At 40.4% G+C, this 20,539-nt stretch overlaps 2 protein-coding genes across 7 annotated transcripts in view; one reads left to right on the plus strand and one right to left on the minus strand.

Moving 5' to 3' along the window:
- Positions 1-20,539, plus strand: part of LOC121889588 (zinc finger protein 239-like) — a 133,974-nt gene that overhangs the window by 19,647 nt on the left and 93,788 nt on the right. The window lies entirely within an intron of this gene.
- LOC121889604 (zinc finger protein 431-like) lies at positions 862-20,011 on the minus strand. Of its 5 annotated transcripts, XM_042401688.1 has the most exons (8): positions 19,664-20,011; positions 18,245-18,412; positions 16,883-17,143; positions 8,795-8,810; positions 8,550-8,578; positions 5,496-5,756; positions 4,453-4,713; positions 862-2,151 (listed from the first exon to the last, which is right to left on the minus strand). In XM_042401688.1, the coding sequence occupies exons 2-8, from the start codon at positions 18,332-18,334 to the stop codon at positions 1,204-1,206; spliced, it is 1,866 nt and encodes a 621-aa protein (XP_042257622.1). In that variant the 5' UTR covers positions 18,335-18,412; positions 19,664-20,011; the 3' UTR covers positions 862-1,203. The 5 variants fall into 5 exon arrangements, with proteins under 5 accessions (XP_042257622.1, XP_042257621.1, XP_042257625.1 ...); XM_042401687.1 differs by having other exon boundaries at positions 8,550-8,810; XM_042401691.1 differs by lacking the exons at positions 16,883-17,143; positions 18,245-18,412; positions 19,664-20,011 and adding an exon at positions 9,105-9,138 and having other exon boundaries at positions 8,550-8,810.

Consider the following 20,539-nt stretch of genomic DNA (forward strand, 5'->3'; position numbering starts at 1 on the left):
TCCCTCATTTGGTGTTTTGATGATGGTGGTAGAGAGCGCTGTCTAACACGTCAGCCCAAAATCTCCCACAGTTGTTCAGTTGGGTTGAGATCCGGTATGAAGGCCGTAGCATACGATTCAGTGCATTCAGTGACCCCTTGTGCCCTATCATTAGGGCATTGACTCATCCTGGAAGAGACCACTCCCATCAGGATAGAGATGTTTCATCGCAGGATAAAGCTGATCACTCAGAACAACTTTGTTTTGATTTGCAGTGACCCTTCCCTCTAAGGCGACAAGTGGACCCAAACTATGCCAGCAAAATGCCCCCCAAAGCATAACAGAGCCACCAGACCTCCTCACTGTAGGGGTCCAGCATTCAGGCCTGGACATCTTTTTCCTTTAATTTGTCATCTGCCTGTCTGACGTCCCTGGTTACAGAAAGAAAACTCCCGTTCATTTTTCACATAGATAATGTTACATGACATGAAAAAAACATTCAGGGTAATGGTTAACTAAGACTCCCAAGGTGTATTTCTGCAGAAACAGTCAATCACTCAACTTAAAATTCAACCATGTGTGCCGCTAACTGCTTAAACGCTGATTCTGAATTTCTGTTATGAATCCTCAGTTTGTAAAGAGCCTCAAAATAGAACAACAGTTTTTAATGCTGGAGTTCGGGACTTTTGTCTCCCCCTTCGGGCAGTGAGAGTAAACAGGGCGCTCTGCTGTGATTTCCTAAGGACAAAGATGTAACTATGACAAGGGGAGGACATTTCTCTTTGCTTGATAATGTTAAAAGTAAAGTTAGACTTATCTGTTTCCCGACTCATTTTAAAAAAGACGAGAGAAAAAGAGAGAGAGGCAAGCTAGAGAGTGAATGAAGAGAGGGAGCAGTGGTTGTGAGAAAACTGGTGAATCAGATCAATAAAATGTTTTGAGCATCACACAACCCCCAGGAAACGACTTGTTTCATTACTAGAATTTGATCTTATAACATTTGGAAAGTCTAGAAGAGCCGAACGATTAACAGCCAAATGGCCGGAGAAATACAGAGAGATTTATGTGGCAGCAATAAGCTTAATCAGCACTGTGTGAACTCATTTGGCAAAGGTTTGAATGTATCAGACATTCATTTATATGTAAAAGTTTTGCACTGCAGGTGTAAGGCATGGACAGGAAGTAGGGGGACACCACTAACCTGTCTCTAAAACAAGTTCAACACTATGCTGAGTGACTGCGTTGGTGGCGTTTTAAATTACTCCCTGAAGTGAAAGCTTTCCCACATTGCTCACAGCTGTATGGTTTCTCTCCAGTGTGAATACGTTGATGGCGTTTTAGATGACTATCTTGAGTGAAAGTATTACCACATTGCTCGCACCAGTACGGTTTCTCTTCGGTGTGAATGCGTTGGTGCCTTTTTAGATCGCTGACTCTAATGAAAGTTTTCCCACATTGCTCACACCAGAATGGTTTCTCTCCCGTGTGAATGCACTGGTGCCTTTTCAGACTACTGTCTCTAGTGAAAGTGTTCCCGCACTGCTCACACCAATACGGTTTCTCTCCAGTGTGACTACCTTGATGCCTTTTCAGGCTACTGTCTTGAGTGAATGTTTTTCCACATTGCTCACACCAGTACAGTTTCTCTCCAGTGTGAATACGTTGGTGTTTCTTTAGGGCACTGCCTCGAGGGAATGTTTTACCACACTGGTTACAGCTGTATGGTTTCTCTCCAGTATGAATGCGCAGGTGGGTTTTTAAATTACCCTCTTGAGTGAAATTTTTCCCACATAGTTCACACCAGTACGGTTTCTCTCCAGTGTGAATACGTTGATGGCGTTTTAAAGTACTGTCTTGAGTGAACGTTTTCCCACATTGCTCACACCAGTATGGTTTTTCTTCAGTGTGAATGCGTTGGTGAGTTTTTAAGTTACTCTCTTTGGTAAAAGTTTTCCCACACTGCTCACACCAGTACAGTTTCTCTTCATTGTGAATGCGCTGGTGTATTTGTAGATTGCCTAGAAGAGTGAAAGTTTTCCCACATCGGTCACAACTGTGAAGTTTCTCTTCCGAATGGGCTCTCTGATGAATCCCTAAATATCCCGATGTCATGAAAGCCGTGTCACAGTGCTGAAAGCCGTGATGTTCCAGTCCCTTTCTTCCTGTTTGTTTCTATGGCAACAGACAGACACAGAAAGCGAGAGACAGTGAGATGACATGGTGATGCAAGTGATCTAAAACCATAAATAACAATTTGATCATGTCTGTGGATCATAACCCTCAGTGTTCAAGTTGGACTTAAATATTACTACCCAGCTGCAGGGGCGTGTCCACAGAGGGGGCACTGGGTCCTGACTATTCTTTATTATTAGTCAACAAACCCATTACAGAGTTACATCATGGGAAAGGCAGGATCAAGATTTGTTGAAGCTTGACTTTCAATATTTGTCAGGGTCTGAAATATATTAGAGGAGATCATCTGCATACAATCACAGTTTATGGGTCATTTCCACTGATTCCTGCAGTCTCCTGGTCTGATCTTAAATGTAGTAAAAAACGTTAAACAAACAGTGGGCAGTCAAAAACAACGGCCTCTCTGAAATGAAGCCTGTCTGTTCCGAATGTATCATTGCGGGCATAATCTTCTCTAGACAAAGTGCGAGGGCCTTAATAATTTTATAGGCCACATTTAGTAGGCTACTTCGTCATTAAGTCTGAGTTAGTTTGCTATGAAGAACTTTCAGCATACATTTCAGAAATACTGCACATAGCAAAAAGGGGACAATTTAAAAGATAATGCTTCATAAAATTAACGTCAACTCATAAGGGTTAGGGAGGAATTTTTACATTTTATGGAGACCTAATTGTCCATTCAGTAATAATAACAAATGTATAACACTTTTCTTAAAACAAAAAATAAAATCCAGGGAGACAGTGGTGTAAAATTACCACAGTTCAATAAATAATAGAGAATAATAATAATGAAACAATAATAATAGGCTAACTTCCTCAGACACCTCATTCTACAGTCTAGGTGCCTTAATAGTGAAAGCGCAGTCAAATAATATATATATAGCAGTGATCTGTGCTTGAATGAAAGAATGTAATGTAACTTTAGCTGCCTGATTACAACTATTGCAGTTTAAGTGACATGTAATCAAATTTGTATGATTACATGTCCTGATTAGGGCTGCGACGATCACCACATTACCGCGGTCAGGTAACGCCTACCACAAGATTGAGCTCATTACCATCATCACTGCAAACATCCGTTAACTCGTAACTAACCAGTTAATATTTAAGAAAAGACTGTCTGTCAGTCGGTGGTCAAAGATAACGTTAGCTTGACTTTTAGCTCATCCTTCTTCTCCTCAAAGTGTTTTTCAATGAGTTTAGTCACGGTTGCTCTCAATGGCATAACATACTCAGGCTCGAGGTATGAATATAAATAATAATAGGAAAATAAGGCGACCCTGATTATAAGATGACTCCACTTTTCCAACAGCTGTTTTATGTTTACATCATAGTATAGTTACGTACTCACACTCTCTCCTCTTGGAAGCGGTCATAAATTATTTTCTCTGGCAGTTCTCGTTTATTAGACTTCCTGTTTGTCCTTTTGAGCTTCTTATCATCTGTCACAGCGGTATTTGGCAGCTTGACATATTCTGTTTCTGCAGTAGAGACGTTGTCATGAATTTATTTCCTCGCTGGCAGACAAACACGTTAAACGAGCCTTCAGAAACTCCTGCAGAGTTCAGCTGGATTAACCAAACACTTTTAGAGCTGACCGACTAACACGCTCACTATGAACAGACAATTGCTAGCCTAGCAACGTTAAGGCTTCAAACAACCTATAATGCATAATGCAGTAGGTTTTACACCAGTACTTTACCATTCACTCAACTCTATAAGTTGTTAACAGCTCCACCAAATAGAGATTTTTCCCTCTAAACTTCTCACATGCTTTCATTTCAATAAATGTTCAAATAGTAAGATTTTTCATGCAGGACTTTTACTTGTAATGGAGTATTTTTACACTGTTGTACTGATACTTTTACTTAAGTAAAGGATCCAAATACTTCTTCCACCACTGCAGATGTGTTAAAAACATCGACTGCATGCCGGCTGGCAAAGCCACAGTGAAGCTCAGTTTCTGACATTAACTAAAATCCTCTTGGCCTGAGCATGCGCCGCACAGAGGAATGTAAAATTCCTCAAACACAAAGTAAACAGAGTTTATTTTCTCGCTTTGTTCCAATTACTCACAACAAGGTGAAACACAGATCTTTTTGTAGTTTTTACGGCCAAAAAACTCAGTGAACACAAAGTCTGGAAGTGTTTTAGTTTCCTTTTTTCAGACTTTCTCTCCAACAACAGAATGAACAGATGATACACGGACCCTCCAGACTCGTCCTCGTGTCTTTAGTCTCGTTATGAAACCGGTTTCATCATGAAGTCCTGAACACTGACCTGTTTATCGGTGGTAGCAGAGGGTGAACCTGGTTCTTCTCTTTTAACAGGGTTGTCGGTGTGGTTCTCCAGGTTCTGGTTCTCCTCTATTTTGATCTTGTAGTGGTCCTGGTCTGTGAAATCCAGCAGGTCTCCTCTCTGACTGATGGACTGTTCTTCTTCTTCTTCTTTTTCCTGTTTTATGTCGGGTAGCAACCAGTGTTGAGGTGCATTACTGACACCTGCTGTGTTGTTGGAGTGTGAACCAGAGTTTTCTGTCCCCTTAAACAAACAAACACAAGACAAAACAAATAAATATAATTTTAAAAAACAACAATATTTCACTAAACACTAAATTATTTTGTTCAGTCCAGTTTCAGACTCAGTTCTTCCTCTTCAAGCTTCCCTCTCTTCCTCTTTATTGATTCTCATTATCTCGTTATCATCTCGACTGTGTAAACTGACAAATGATCTGATGTTAACAGAAACTTGTGAGGCTGGTAAACTAAAAGTGAAACCTGTGCTCCCAGTATTCAGATCCTCGGATCCATCTGTGTTTACTGGGACTGCTGATGTACTTTTACTTGAGTAGATTTTTTCATGCAGGACTGGAGTGTTTTTACATTGCTGCATTGGTACTTTACTTCAGTAAAAGGATCTAAATACTTCTTCCACCACCGCAGATATGTTAAAAACATCGACTACATGCTGCCTGTTAGCAGCAACGAAGCCACAATGAGGTCGGCTTTTACACGCGCTGTACTGAACATGCGCCGCATGGGCGAATATAAAATTCCACAAACACAAAGTAAACAGAGATTATTTTCTCGCTTTGTTCCGATTACTCACAACAAGCTGAAACCAGGAAACACTGAAACCTTTTTGTAGTTTTTACAGCCAAAAAACTCAGTGAACACAAAGCCTGGAAGTGTTTTAGTTTCTTTTTTTTCAGACTTTCTCTCCAACAACAGAATGAACAGATGATACACGGACCCTCCAGACTCGTCCTCGTGTCTTTAGTCTCGTTATGAAGCCGGTTTCATCATGAAGTCCTGAACACTGACCTGTTTATCGGTGGTAGCAGAGGGTGAACCTGGTTCTTCTCTTTTAACAGGGTTGTTGGTGTGGTTCTCCGGGTTCTGGTTCTCCTCTATTTTGATCTTGTAGTGATCCTGGTCTATGAAATCCAGCAGGTCTCCTCTCTGACTGATGGACTGTTCTTCTTCTTCTTCTTTTTCCTGTTTTATGTCGGGTAGCAACCAGTGTTGAGGTGCATTACTGACACCTGCTGTGTTGTTGGAGTGTGAACCAGAGTTTTCTATCCCCTTAAACAAACAAACACAAGAAAAAACAAATAAATACAAAGATAAACTATATTTCAAATGTTCAAATGATCCAATATTTCAGCAAAAATCAAAGATTAGAGAAAAAGTCCAAAAACTGAAAACAGATTTGTGTATCAGAACTTTGTTTTTTCTTCTTTCCTCTCCCATTAATCATCTCACCACCACTCAGATTTATCTGCTGACCCTTTGGCGGGGCCCGACCCCTAGGTTGGGAACCACTGGACTAAACTAGCTAACTGTATATATAAATGAGTCACGAGACTTTGACCTACAAATCTTGAATTTACATGTTTTTTCTATCTTTTGTTGTTTTTGAGATATTAGAGTGTGAGTTTTAAAGTCTTTTCTTGCTCCTCCTGTGATTTTATAATGAGTGTGTATTGCGGAATGTTTCACGGCACTGAGGGAGTGACATCACCAGGAGCAGTTGGAGAGGAGGATTTTAGAGTACGCTTCTTGTGAAATATCCTCATAAATCCCATGACTTTGGACAAATCTAACATTAAAAATCATATTTTTTAGTAGGAAATTTCATTGTGAATCCATTGATACAGGTTTGAAAGTGGTCAGACTTATAGTTTAGATGTCAGAAGCCTCAGTTTGACACAAAGTTCATGCCCATAGATTGCCTCCCCATTGGTTTACATTGTAAGGGTGATGTGGCACTGCAACTTTCAGGGCTTATTAAATCCAAACCGTTCAAGTTATTACAAAGTTTTTAACAACTTTTTTTCAGCACAGTGTCATAAGTCACCTATTAAAGTTTGAAGCTGATACCATTAACGCCCTTGGAAGAGATAGCGTTTGTTTGGGGGCCAAAATTGGAGCAAAGTCTTATTTTGAAAGGCTAATTGCGGACTTCCTGTTGGATTTAGGTCAGGGGTGTCAGCGTATGATTTGTAGGTCTTGATGAGACGAACAATTGAGTTTTGGTTTGATCTCTCTACGACATTCCTACGGGCCGTGGCGGCCATTTTAGTTACATAGGTGGCGCTAGAGAGCACATTTTGGCACTTTGGGGGTTAACTTTTACATTTTATCAAATTTTTCACCAGACCTGATGTGCATGCCAAATTTGGTGAGTTTTTGAGCATGTTTAGGGGTCAAATTAAGGGTTTAAGTGGCGTAATAATAAAGAAAGGAACAAACACACAAAAAACAATATGGTCTTCGCCCTTAGGCAGAGGACTACTGTAAAACAGTAGAAACAGTAGTCCTCTGCCTATTGGGCTCAGTCCCTAATAATATATCAGTCAGAGGGACCAAACCACTACTTTTACTGCAATACTTTAACTACTGATGATTAGGGGTCGTTTGATATTAAGACAAACACCGGTCTGGTAATACTGAATTTAACCACCAGGTGTCACATGTGACTCAGCGGCTCCCAAGTGGAACATAACGAGAGCCCATGAATGAGTGCAGAAGCACCACGATCGGGACAACCGAGCCTCTCTCTGCAGCAATGGAAGCACGATATTGTTGCAGGTGGGATCGCAGGTTAGGTGTGTTTCCACCTTTTGTGACGACATGTTGCCTAATCAATGTTATTCTGCTTCAAATCCAAAATGTTGCCATACTGACTCAGTTTTCATTTTCTTGGACAGTAACTCTGCCGTGTCTTCTCACCCAAAAAAGTCCATGAGCTTCCTAGTAACCATCATACCATGCACCGTGTGCATCATCTTCCCCCATCTTTGATTGGTCTACTGATATTTGATCTCGTTGCCGGCCTCGGCACTAAATCGTGCACAGCCTGTCAATCTTTTTTTTCCACTCAGACACTACTGGCTCTGTTTATAAACAACATAATAATATGTTAATTACATCATATTGCTTATTACTAACGCAATACAAGTTGGATTTAGTGCTGCTGATGAAGGCTACCTTTTAATTTGCCATAACGTCTCATAATGACAAATGCTGGTTCAGTCCAACCGGTTTACAGTCACATGACTCTTATAACAGAAACATGAGCATCTAACATCGGTGGACGTTTGTCAGTCCTTCACGCTGTACGTTAGATTATAAAACTCTTTGTGCAAAAGCAGCAAAACTCAACCAGGACGGAAAGATTTAGGAGGACCGGAAGTTAAAAGACAAAGAGTCAGTGTTCAAGTGCTGCTTCGTCATCTGATTTACTGTCATTGATCCACGTTATCAGCGTCCGCAACACCTCCACAGATCTTCCGCAGATTTTAAACCAATAGAGATGCTGCTTGTAAGTTTTGTTTTTTGCCGTTTTTAGAGGTTCTCAAAAGATATTTGGTGAAGTTGAGGTCGAAGGGCCGTACCAGTTATTTATGTATTTGTTTGTTAATTGTTGGGAGATGATTAATGATTAATGTTTCTGCAAATTAATTTTTGCTCTCTCTCTGCTCCACATTGAACCAACAAACGTTCACACTTTGTTTTGAAATGTTTGTGATGAAATAAAATCTCAAATTCAGTGTTTCTACTAAAATCTACTAAATGTTTCTTTCAGCGTGCTTGAGGTAATTTTAGGTTGTTTTAATGTTTTGTGTTTGTGCTTATTTTTGCTAAAAAAAACAGTCTTTGTTATTTTAAATGAATATTATTTATCACATTACAAGAAAAAAAACAACATTCCACTGAATTCAGCAGATTTTCATTCTGGATCAGCACTGATCCAGATTCTGTGTGGGCCTGGTTATTAGTTAGTTAGTTAATTATATTAACCAGAATATGAACCATCAGTCTGTCTGCACCGCGGCGCCATCTTGAAACCATCATGAAGTCCTGAACACTGACCTGTTTATCGGTGGTAGCAGAGGGTGAACCTGGTTCTTCTCTTTTAACAGGGTTGTCGGTATGGTTCTCCAGGTTCTGGTTCTCCTCCATTCTGATCTTGTAGTGGTCCTGGTCTGTGAAATCCAGCAGGTCTCCTCTCTGACTGATGGACTGTTCTTCTTCTTCTTCTTTTTCCTGTTTTATGTCGGGTAGCAACCAGTGTTGAGGTGCATTACTGACACCTGCTGTATTGTTGGAGTGTGAACCAGAGTTTTCTGTCCCCTTAAACAAACAAACACAAGAAAACACTAAATTCTTTTGTTCAGTCCAGTTTCTTTCCAATAATGGAGCAGACTGTCTAACCTCAGACTCAGTTCTTCCTCTTCAAGCTTCCCTCTTTTCCTCTTTATGGATTCTCGTTCAATAGTGTTTTTGTCAGTGACAAATGATCTGCTGCACTGATTCCTCTATTTGACAGTGGTCACATGATCCTGACGGATGTTTGCCTATTAAGTGCAGTGTTTTATTTAGTTTGGTGTGTCCTACCCTCAGCCTTGTTAAGATCTTCTAACTAACCTCACTGTGTCCACTTCTGGCTGCACTGCGTAGAGGTTTCTTTTGGTTCAGATTTACTGAGTGAAACGTCCAGGATCTCCTTGTGTTTCAGTATCTTTACGACTCTTGAAAACAACTGTGATTGATCCCCATTTGGAGTGTAAGTATTGGCTAAAATGACACAATATGCAGTTTGATATCAGAGACAGTATTAGTGGAAATAAACGGGATGTTTTTCTTAACGAGTATAGATACTCTCCTGGCTCTGGGGATGTAGTAGACGTAAACACCAAGTTTAAAAGTCTCATTAGTATTCACAAACATAACTTGTTAAACACAAAGCACAAATAAATGCAGAGTGGTTTGTATCTGTGCCTCTGATTTACCACTCATATGTCATCATTTGTATGTCAACTCAGCATTTTTAGATGTAAATATATTTGTGAATCTCCACCTGTTTGTGTGGATTCTTCTGACATCGTAAATGTCACGTGGCTCTTGTCTCATTAAACACTGTAGAGCGATTTGAGAATTAATGTAAACTTCAACATTCGCAAATAATCAACAGATGGATCAATAATGACAATAATCGTCAGTTACAGACTAGAAACCAGAAGACTAAAACATCAAAGTAACCAGTTAGCCTCTTAGCTTCAGCTCCGTTAGCATTAGCTCCTTTAAAACTACCGTCTAACTTTGAATTCTTCTGCCATCCTAAAGCTAAAGCTAACAGTTAGCTGTCCGGAGCTAACAGCTGCTAATGAGCCAACCAGTTAGCATCGGAGCTAGCGCAGCATGCTAACGCAGGCGCAGTTCGGGCTTCTGTTCGCTTCTGTTCGCGCTCGCTTCGGTTTAATGTGTTCATGGTGTGTTTTTACCTTCAGTCCTGCCGCTTAAAAGCTGAGAAATCAGCTCGTTTGTTAGCTGAACAACATAATTATCCCGCCGTCAGTCCGAGAAAACAACGAACCAACGAGACTTCCTGTTAGCTTTACGTCCGTTCAAGTTTTTAGTTACTGAGATAAACTCGCCCCCCTCTAACGGCCAGGAGGGGAACAACAGGCGGCGGGTTTTTAGGATTTCAGGGTGTTTTTGGGGATTATTGCAGCCAACAGTGTTTGATTTTGTAGCAGATTTTCTCAAAAATTCACTCGCTATTTTTTGAGGTAAAACTGCGGGAATTGGGAAAAATTACAAGCAAAGGAAAATAATATGACTATAAGACTAATAAGACTACTACTAAGATTGAGGTGTTGTATGGGAAAAAGTTATAAACATAAGTTTAAACATGGGTTTACTGTGTTCTTATTGAATTGTTGCCTGTCATGTTATCTGCATATGTTTGGTAACTGCAGTGTTTGGTTGGTTGATGAATGTGATGGCAGCGTACTGATCAGCCTTCACTAAAACTAAAAAAGTTTGGATTTATCTAAGGGGCCACGAGATGATTGTTACAGCAAAAACATACTTCTGACACACAAAATTGTTGGGTTTTTTTTGTCAGCTTTCCTCTAATTTTTGCTTTTATTGTGAATTTAATCTTTTCAAAACAAAATAAACCCTCTTTTATTTAATGAGTAGACAATGCAATGTGTGACGTGTGGTCCCGGGTAGACTTTGCTTTATTTTAAAGGGCCACAAGCCAAAATGGTTGTGAACCATCTTCACTAACAAAGTTTTAGTGAAGACCCTGACCCTCACAACAGTTCCTGAGGTCAACAACCTTTTAACAGCTTAAGAAAACATCATGTTTATTACTGACAGCTGTGAACAGCCGCCTCAAGGACGTCTCATTCCTCTAAGAACATATTTCCTCGTTTCCTCTCTCCTTGCATCTTTAGCTTGGGGGGGGGGGGACTAAGACGCAAGTGACGGAAACGTGGACGCAATTAAAGGGAATCGGGATGTTAGTCTGATGCAGCAGTCATGGAGACTGATGTCGTTCAGAATACATATATGTGAGTTTTGGACCTTCAGGTGTTTTGATTTTCTGCTCTCATGTTCAGTTTTAACAGTCAGTCAAAACACTGCCAGCAATAATCAACCAGTTTTTAACAACCAGACAGCAGGTGTCGCCATTTTCCTCAGTAAAGCCTTGTTGACACACTGAAGCTTGATTTTCATATATTACTATTTGTAGTTTGTTGAGAACTGTGAACTACTACTGGGAAATAAACAGTCGATGTTCTGTGAGTTTGTTAGTGTGACACAAATAACATCAAGACTTTGTGATGTTACTGAAACCACTGCATTTATATTTATATTTATATCTTTGACATTTCCAGGACGGTCGTCCATCAATCAGACCAACTGAGGATTCTTCTTCTGGTGTTTTAGGCAGAGTAGACGCTTCGATCATCTTGCACAAATGTTTCCCAGATAACAAGTTATAACAACCTGAAGCGTCCATGTTTAAAGTCAGATTGCAGATGTTTACTGCTGTTCTGTCACTTCTTTCATCAGTTTTGTTGTGAAGTGAAGATCAGCTGTTAACCTGTGGACGTCATGACAACAGATTTATATGACAGTGTGTGATTGGTTGAACAGTCCGTACATGTCGCTTCTGTTTTTAATCATGTTTTCCAACCATGAAAACAAAGCATGAAGTCTGCAGGACGTCACACGGAGGAACTCCCTCCACAGGACGGAGGCATGAAGAGCTTTTTACACACATGCAAGAGAGGAAAATAATCCACAACAAACAACTTCAGATCACCACTGAAACAAGTTTGAATCCATTTATATTTACACAACGGATATTTTACAAATTAAATTAAGTATTTTGAAGTAATTTTTGTTGTTCTGCAGCGACATTCACAAGTTAGAACAGCTCTGATGTCACATAGAGACCATCTGTAGTACCAGCTGTTCATAAGGGCTCATTGGAACAATTAGTATTTACTCTGAAGAATTCAAAGAGCACAGCTGGAACACCTCTGCATGTTAGTCTCCATATGAGCTTCACAGGCTTTGATACACACTTTTGAAATCATATTTAATGCTTTTTAAGACCTCAACATGGAAAATTTAAACATCTTCCCACTGCAAAACAACTGCACATTAGCGATACGTCTGAAACCAATATCAGGATATTTATAAAGGGTTGTGTTTGTTATTCAAAGTAAAAGAGTCCAGATGAGCCTGAGACTGAATCGAGACCTTTTCCAACACTGCGCTTCGACCGATTAAGCAGCAGACACTGAAGCGGTTTTTAATTCTGTTATTTCAGAGTTAATTCCTGTATGAAACCTCATGACTGCAGTTCTGACATTAGATAATGTGATACAAAGTCAGTCTGGTCCACTAAACTACAACTCCCAGCACGTTACCTACTGCTTTATCTTCTTGTATCATCTACTGAAAAAAAAAACATCTTCTGTCAATGTTAAATATTAATTTTAGTCTCAGATTTATATTAATTTAAATGAAATATCAGCCAAACCTACGTCCTTGTTTCAGACCCTGATGCTGCTTCACATGAGGCAAAAACAAGGAACAGAAGCATCCGAATACTTCAAATAATCTGCAGAGAAGAAGAAGAAAAGGCGCTGAAACTGGTGCGGTGCTGCGTTTACTGCCGGGTTGAATCCTGATCTCACACTCAGCAGACACTAAACTTTTAGTTACGGAGAACGGAACGTGAAAAATATCAGCTGTCTTACTTATTAACACTTTAATTTAAGACTACTTGTTCATGTGTGGACTCAGTAAACACACCATCAGTAGCGGATTGACGAGACCGAGTGCAATGCATTCTGGTTTTTATGGGATTTACAGTCTTTTTTCCTCAGTTTTCTCTAGTCATAGGGCACCAATTTCAAAAATAATTGCACATTTACACAATAGAGGTGACCTAGTTTTGAGAAATCATATCTACAGCAGTGAAATCTCCTTTTAACAAAAAAAAAACAACAACAAACAAACTCGTATCTTCTGTTTTTACTGACATTATGATTATTGACTCTTCATAAAAAATCTCTCTGAAAGTCCATCCTCTGGTTTGTAGAATACATTTCAAAGCTGGACAATTTATGGGACAAAAATAACAATTCAGCTGTTAATAATAATAATAATAACAGACAACGAGCTAACGCTAATGTTAAAGCTGGAGTTGCAGGACGTCGGTTTACATCCAAGCCCTTGACAAACAAGTTTGCACAATACTGATTAAGCCAATTATCGCCAAGTAAATCTCTCTGGTATCTGGTGACATTATGACCGGACAGCTGGACCAGTTGCGGTGATAAAGCTTCAGTTAGCAGATTTATTAGCTTGTCTTGACCCGCTAACTGTTAGCTCCCAAAGCTAAAAACAAGCCGGCTGTGCCAAACTCTCCACGCTGTGTAGACTGGGAAAACTTTAAAATGTGAGCGTGTGATGACTAAAATCTGTCACTTAGTTAAAATGTACAATCAAAACAACCAGGATCAATCAGGTACATACATATCATCACAGACACACTTGTTATGGTCATTGAGACGACATACAATCCACTTCTATTAACAAAAACTAACATATTATGGTGGTTCAACTGAGCTTATATGCATCAACCTACCACAGGGACAGGAAACGGCAGACTTCCAGCAGTAAACTAATGATAATACATTGTCACAAGACTGATGAAATATATTTATAAATATAAAATAATAATAAATAACATGATGTTAAAATAGAAAAGTGACCAAGTGATACATTAATTTACAATAACAGCAAGAATTGGCTAATAAAGGCAAGTGGAATCATTAACTCTGTCACATTTAAGGTCACACTGCCCCTTCATCAGTAACTATAACATAATGACACTTTTTGACATTATATTGCATTTAATTGCAATATTGAACAAAAAATATCAACAGAAAGGCTTTAAGCTCAGAGCTGACATTAGCTGGTTAGCTTGCAGCATCCTTGATTGTTTATCGTTGAATAAAAAAATCTCACAAACATGTATCTGCTGTTTTTTACTGAAATTACGGCTCTTGACTCTTAGCTGCTAATAATAGCAAAGATCAATTCTGCACCTCTGAGGCAATTACAAATTCGTTCAACACATTTTATTCAAACACACCATGAAACTAAAAAAATTCAAAAAAAAAAAAAAAAAACAACCTTTCTGGCTATAGTTAACTCAGACTACCAAGGTGTATTTCAGAAACAGCCAATCACTGAGCTTAAAATTTGGTCACATATGCCACTGATGGCATATATGCTCATTCTTAAATTACTGTTCATAGCAATCAGTTTATAGAGAAGCTCAGGATAAAACAACACTGTTATTAAGACATTTAGAGGAGGCAGGGAGACACCTCTAAGCTGCCTCTAAAACATGTTCAACACGATGGTGAGTGACTGCGTTGATGGGTTTTTAGGGAATTCCCGTGAGCAAAAGTTTCCCCACATTGCTCACACCAGTAAGGTTTCTCTCCAGTGTGAATGCGTTGGTGGATTTGTAGATTACCAGGAGTACTGAAAGTTTTCCCACATTGGTCACAACTGTATGATCTCTCTCCGGTGTGGATGCGTTCGTGGGTTTTTAGATGGCTGTCTGTGGTAAAACCTTTCCCACACTGATCACACCAGTATGGTTTCTCTCCAGTATGTGTTCGTTGGTGGACTTTTAGATGATCGTCTCTAGCGAAAGCTTTCCCACATTGATCACAGCAGTACGGTTTCTCTCCAGTGTGAATCCTTTCATGGACTTTTAGATTACTGTCTGAAGTGAAAGCTTTCCCACATTGGTTGCAACTGTACGGTTTCTCACCAGTATGAACGCGTTGATGGATTTTCAGATGGCTGCCTCTACTGAAAGCTTTCTGACATTGGTCACAGCTGTACGGTTTCTCTCCTGTATGAACGTATCGGTGACGTTTTAGGGTTCTCTCATCAGTGAAACGTTTCCCACATTGGTCACATCTGTGCGGCTTCTCTCCTGTATGAATGCGTTGATGAGTTGTCAGATGACTCTCCTGAGTGAAACCTTTCCCACATTGGTCACAGCTATACGGTTTCTCTCCAGTGTGAACACATTGATGGTTTTGTAGATTACCAAGAGCACTGAACGTTTTCTTACATTGGTCACAGCTATACGGTTTCTCTCCGGTATGAACGCGTTGGTGAATTTGTAGATTGCCACGAGCACTGAAAGCTTTCCCACATTGGTCACAGCTATACGGTTTCTCTCCAGTGTGAATGCGTCCATGAGTTTGTAGGTTACAAAGAGCACCAAAAGTTTTCCCACATTGTTCACAACTGTAAGGTTTCTCTCCCGTGTGAATCCATTGATGGCTTTTCAGAGTGATTTCTCTAGCAAAAGCTTTCCCACATTGATCACAGCTGTATGGTTTCTCTCCAGTGTGAATCCGTTCATGGGTTTTTAGACTACTGTCTGTAGTGAAAACTTTCCCACATTTGTCACACCTGGGAAGTTCCTCTCCTGTGTGAACTTTCTGATGAATCTTTAAATATTTTGATGTCGTGAAGGATTTGTCACAGTGCTGACAGCGGTGGTGTTTGAGTCCCTTTCTTCCTGTTTGTTTCTATGGCAACAGACAAACACAGAGAAAGAGAGTCAGAGCATGTGAGATGACATGGTGGATCGAGTGATGAAATACCATCAATAATATTTAGATCTTGTCTGTGGAACAGAGTGTTCCACTTGGACTAAAGCATTACTACCCAGCTACAGGGGCTAGTCGACAAACCCGTTATTTATTTATTTTTAATAAATCTGTTATTTGTAGTTCTGTCACAGTACAACAAATGTGCTGAATTGTTGCACTGGAATCTATATTTGACAGAACCAAAGTTTCTTGTATAACACATTTTAGTTTAGATGTTTTCTCAACTAAAATGAGTTGCACAAGTAGCATAAAGTAAGCTGTAGTAAGCTAGATCGATATTGAAATATCATATCAATAAATTAGGTCTCTAGTCAATGTATCTGATTCCACCGGGCGCCGCAGCGCGTTTCAGAAGCGTCTCAGAAGCGGCTCTCCGCTTCGCTGCGCTAAAGATAGACGCCTCCTCTATTTTTTTACGGAGGCCGCGTCAAGCAGCACAGAGCAGATCGAGCTGGGCAGGAAGTCAGACACAGAAACAGCATTGAGCATCCGGTCAATTTTCAAAATAAAACACCCCGTGCAGACTCCTGGTCGTATATCAACAATAAACACAATTAAAACAGACGAATAAAAAAAGCATTTAACTACGTAGCCTAATTAACCATAGAAGAAGCACAAAAATCAAGGAAAATGACCAAATCAACTAAAGCTGAGCAAGTTAACAAAATTGGGCAGTTTAGTTGCCCTGCTACTGCAGTAATTACGGTAGCCTTAAGGGACTTCATCAGCTTTGACTAGGCTGCTGTAATTACTGTAGTAGGAGTGCAACTGACTTTAAATGGCGGAAGGCTTCCCCGCAGTGAAGACGCTCCGCTTCTGACACGCTCCCGGTGGAATAGGGCGCCGTGCAGAGGACGGAGCAAAACCGTGTCAGAGCTGGAATGCGGTGCACACGCGCCCGGTGGAATCCCGGGGTAAGTTTGAACTTCCACACAGCTGCTGCAACAGGCTGCAGCAGTTTTTTGTTCTACTCTACAGCTACATGTGTTTGCTTGTAACAGGCTGATATCTACTCTATGACTGTCCAGATGCTCTCAGGAAACATCTGCAGAAGCCTCCAGCTGCTGGAGAAGTTAGCCTATGTCACCAAAATGGCTAGAGCCAGACCTGCCCTCCAGACTCGTCCTCGTGTCTTTAGTCTCGTTATGAAGCCGGTTTTATCATGAAGTCCTGAACACTGACCTGTTTATCGGTGGTAGCAGAGGGTGAACCTGGTTCTTCTCTTTTAACAGGGTTGTTGGTGTGGTTCTCCAGGTTCTGGTTCTCTTCTACTTTGATCTTGTAGTGGTCCTGGTCTGTGAAATCCAGCAGGTCTCCTCTCTGACTGATGGACTGTTCTTCTTCTTCTTCTTTTTCCTGTTTTATGTCGGGTAGCAACCAGTGTTGAGGTGCATTACTGACACCTGCTGTATTGTTGGAGTGTGAACCAGAGTTTTCTGTCCCCTTAAACAAACAAACACAAGAAAACACTAAATTCTTTTGTTCAGTCCAGTTTCTTTCCAATAATGGAGCAGACTGTCTAACCTCAGACTCAGTTCTTCCTCTTCAAGCTTCCCTCTTTTCCTCTTTATTGATTCTCGTTCAACAGTGTTTTTGTCAGTGACAAATGATCTGCTGCACTGATTCCTCTATTTGACAGTGGTCACATGATCCTGACGGATGTTTGCCTATTAAGTGCAGTGTTTTATTTAGTTTGGTGTGTCCTACCCTCAGCCTTGTTAAGATCTTCTAACTAACCTCACTGCGTCGAGGTGTCGTCCTGTGTTTGCTGTATCCGGACTGTGCTGCTGCTCTTCAATCATGTTTCTCTTCATTATTGTGGAGTTCAAGTATCTCGGGGGTCTTGTTTATGACTGAGGATCAGCAGTAATGTGGTCGTTGTATCGGACCGTTGAGGTGAAGAAAGAGCCAGAAGGCAAGGCGCTCAATTTCTTCACCTCAACCCTCACCTACGGTCACGAGCTTTGGGTAGTGACTGAAAGAATGAGTTAACAGATACAAGCAGACCAGATGGGATGATGGTCTCTGGGCTCAGCCTTAGAGAGGAGCTCAGAGTAAAGCCGCTGCTCCTTCATAGCAAAAGACGCCAGCTGAGAGGGTTTGGGCAACTGGTCAGGATCCTCCCGGGCGCCTCTCTAGTCCAGCTAGTAGGAGACTCCCGGGCAGACCCAGAACACACCGGAGGGACTAAATATCTCTACTGGTCTGGAAACACCCAGGAGGAGCAGTGAAGCCACAGTGAAGCTCAGTATCTGACATTAACTAGAAATCCTCTTCAGAAACATTTACACATACCGACGTAAATTCCTCAAACAGAGTAAACAGAGATTATTTTCTAATTTTGTTTGTTTCTCACAACATGAAGAAACCAAGACCAGTCAAAAAACTCAGTGAACACAAAGTCTGGAAGTGTTTTAGTTTCCTTTTTTCAGACTTTCTCTCCAACAACAGAACGAACAGATGATACACGGACCCTCCAGACTCGTCCTCGTGTCTTTAGTCTCGTTATGAAGCCGGTTTTATCATGAAGTCCTGAACACTGACCTGTTTATCGGTGGTAGCAGAGGGTGAACCTGGTTCTTCTCTTTTAACAGGGTTGTTGGTGTGGTTCTCCAGGTTCTGGTTCTCCTCCATTCTGATCTTGTAGTGGTCCTGGTCTGTGAAATCCAGCAGGTCTCCTCTCTGACTGATGGACTGTTCTTCTTCTTCTTCCTGTTTTATGTCGGGTAGCAACCAGTGTTGAAGTAGACAAAACACGACAACTAAAGAACTCAAGCTTTAAGGAATTCTATGATCAGGTTTTGACCTTCGTTGGAATAAAAAAAAGTTTTCATGTAGTTCGTCTTCAAAAACAGCAGCAGTTGCATTTTTGATTTAATGACTAAATTATTCCTTTTTCGAGGCAAACATGAAGAACACTGTAAACTTTTAACCACTCAGGAGACGAACGAACAAGCGCACAACACTCTAAACTGTGAGCGCTGCATGATGGGAAAACCCTGATGACGGGCATTTTTCTATTCATCAAGAAAATGTATCAATTAATCATGAAAATGATAAAAAGATTACTCAATGATGAAAATAATCACTTGTTGACTATTAAAATCTCTTTTGTCTGATCAACAGTCCAAATTATTTGACATGATATTCAGTTTACTATCATGTACGACACAAAAACTCTCACATCTGACAGTCAGCAGCCTGCACATTTTCACATTTTTGCTTTAATAAATGAATAAAATGATTTTTTTTTAAACTTGTGAAGAGGATTTAAATGACGGGAGGAGCAGCGAGTTCAGTGAGAAACAGTCACTGCAGCTGTAATTATTACTGGAAAATGAGCCTCATACAGAGAGAGAGACTGGACTGGGAATATTTTTCTGTTTGTTTATCTATTTATTTCATGTAGCATTTTATCATTTTCATTTGATTGTATTATCTTTTATTATCTTGACTACCCATCTATTATTGTTGTCTCATTCAATGAACTCTTTTGCTTTTTAATTATTTTGGTGAGCATTAGTCTCCTAATCCATATTTACCATCCTGAACATTTATTTGTTACTTGTAAAGCACTTTGATTTGTATCTGACTTGTATCAAAGATGTCATATAAATAAAGTTTGATTGATTGAATAGTTTTCCTTTTAAATAAATCTCTTCTAAAGACTGAAAACATCAAAGTAACCAATTAGCCTCTTAACTTCAGTCCGTTAGCATTAGCTCCTTTAAAACTACCGTCTAAGTCTGAAAAACTCAGCTCGAACAAAAAGTCAAGAAACAGACATGAACGTTCACAGTGAGCTAAAGCTAATGCTACCGCTAACAGTCAGCTGTCCGAAGCTAACAGCTGCTAAAGAGCTAACTGGTTAGCAACGGTGCTAGCCCAGCATGCTAACGCAGGCGCAGTTCGGGCTTCTGTTCGTGCTCGCTTCGGTTTAATGTGTTCATGGTGTGTTTTTACCTTCAGTCCTGCCGTTTGAAAGCTTAGAAACAAGCTCGTCTGTTAGCACAACATCCTCAAGTCCGAGATCACAGAAAACCAACGACACTTCCGGTTAGTTTCGTTCCCTACAAGAGGGGAACAACCGGGCGGCGTGGTTTTAGGTTGTCACCGTTTAAGAGTCGAGGTCAGATTGCCCCCCCCCCGGCCGTTAGGTCGGGGCGAATTTATCTCAGTAACTGAAAACTTGACGGGAATTATAGCTAACCGGAAGTCTCGTTGGTTCTCTGTGATGTCCGACTGACGGCGGGATAATTGTGTTGTTGCGCTAACAGACGAGCTTATTTCTCAGCTTTTAAGCGACAGGACTGCAGGTAAAAACACACCATGAACACATTAAAGTGTCTATTTTACGTGAAAAACCGAAGCGAGCACGAACAGAAGCGAATAGAAGCCCGAACTGCGCCTGCGTTAGCATGCTTTGCTAGCTCCGATGCTAACTAGTTAGCTAATTAGCCGCTGTTAGCTCCGGACAGCTAACTGTTAGCGGTAGTTTTAGCTCACTGTTAACTTTAATGTTTGTTTCTTTACTTTTTGTTCCACCTGAGTTTGATATAATTCAGACTTAGACGGTAGTTTTAAAGGAGCTAATGCTAACGGAGCTGAAGCTAAGAGGCTAATGATGTTTTCAGTCTTCTAGTTTCTAGTTTGTAACTGACGATTATTTTCTTTTATTGATTCATCAAATCAGTTTACATTAATTAAGATGGGATCTCAAATCGCTACATGACATTTACGAGTCACATCCTTCCTGCATTAGTGGATTTTTGTGTGAAACAACAGCAGCAGAAACAGTTTCAGAAGAATCCACACAAACAGGTGGAGATTCACAAATAT

The sequence above is a fragment of the Thunnus maccoyii genome, chromosome 22 (assembly GCF_910596095.1).
Source record: "Thunnus maccoyii chromosome 22, fThuMac1.1, whole genome shotgun sequence".
NCBI lineage: Eukaryota > Metazoa > Chordata > Actinopteri > Scombriformes > Scombridae > Thunnus > Thunnus maccoyii.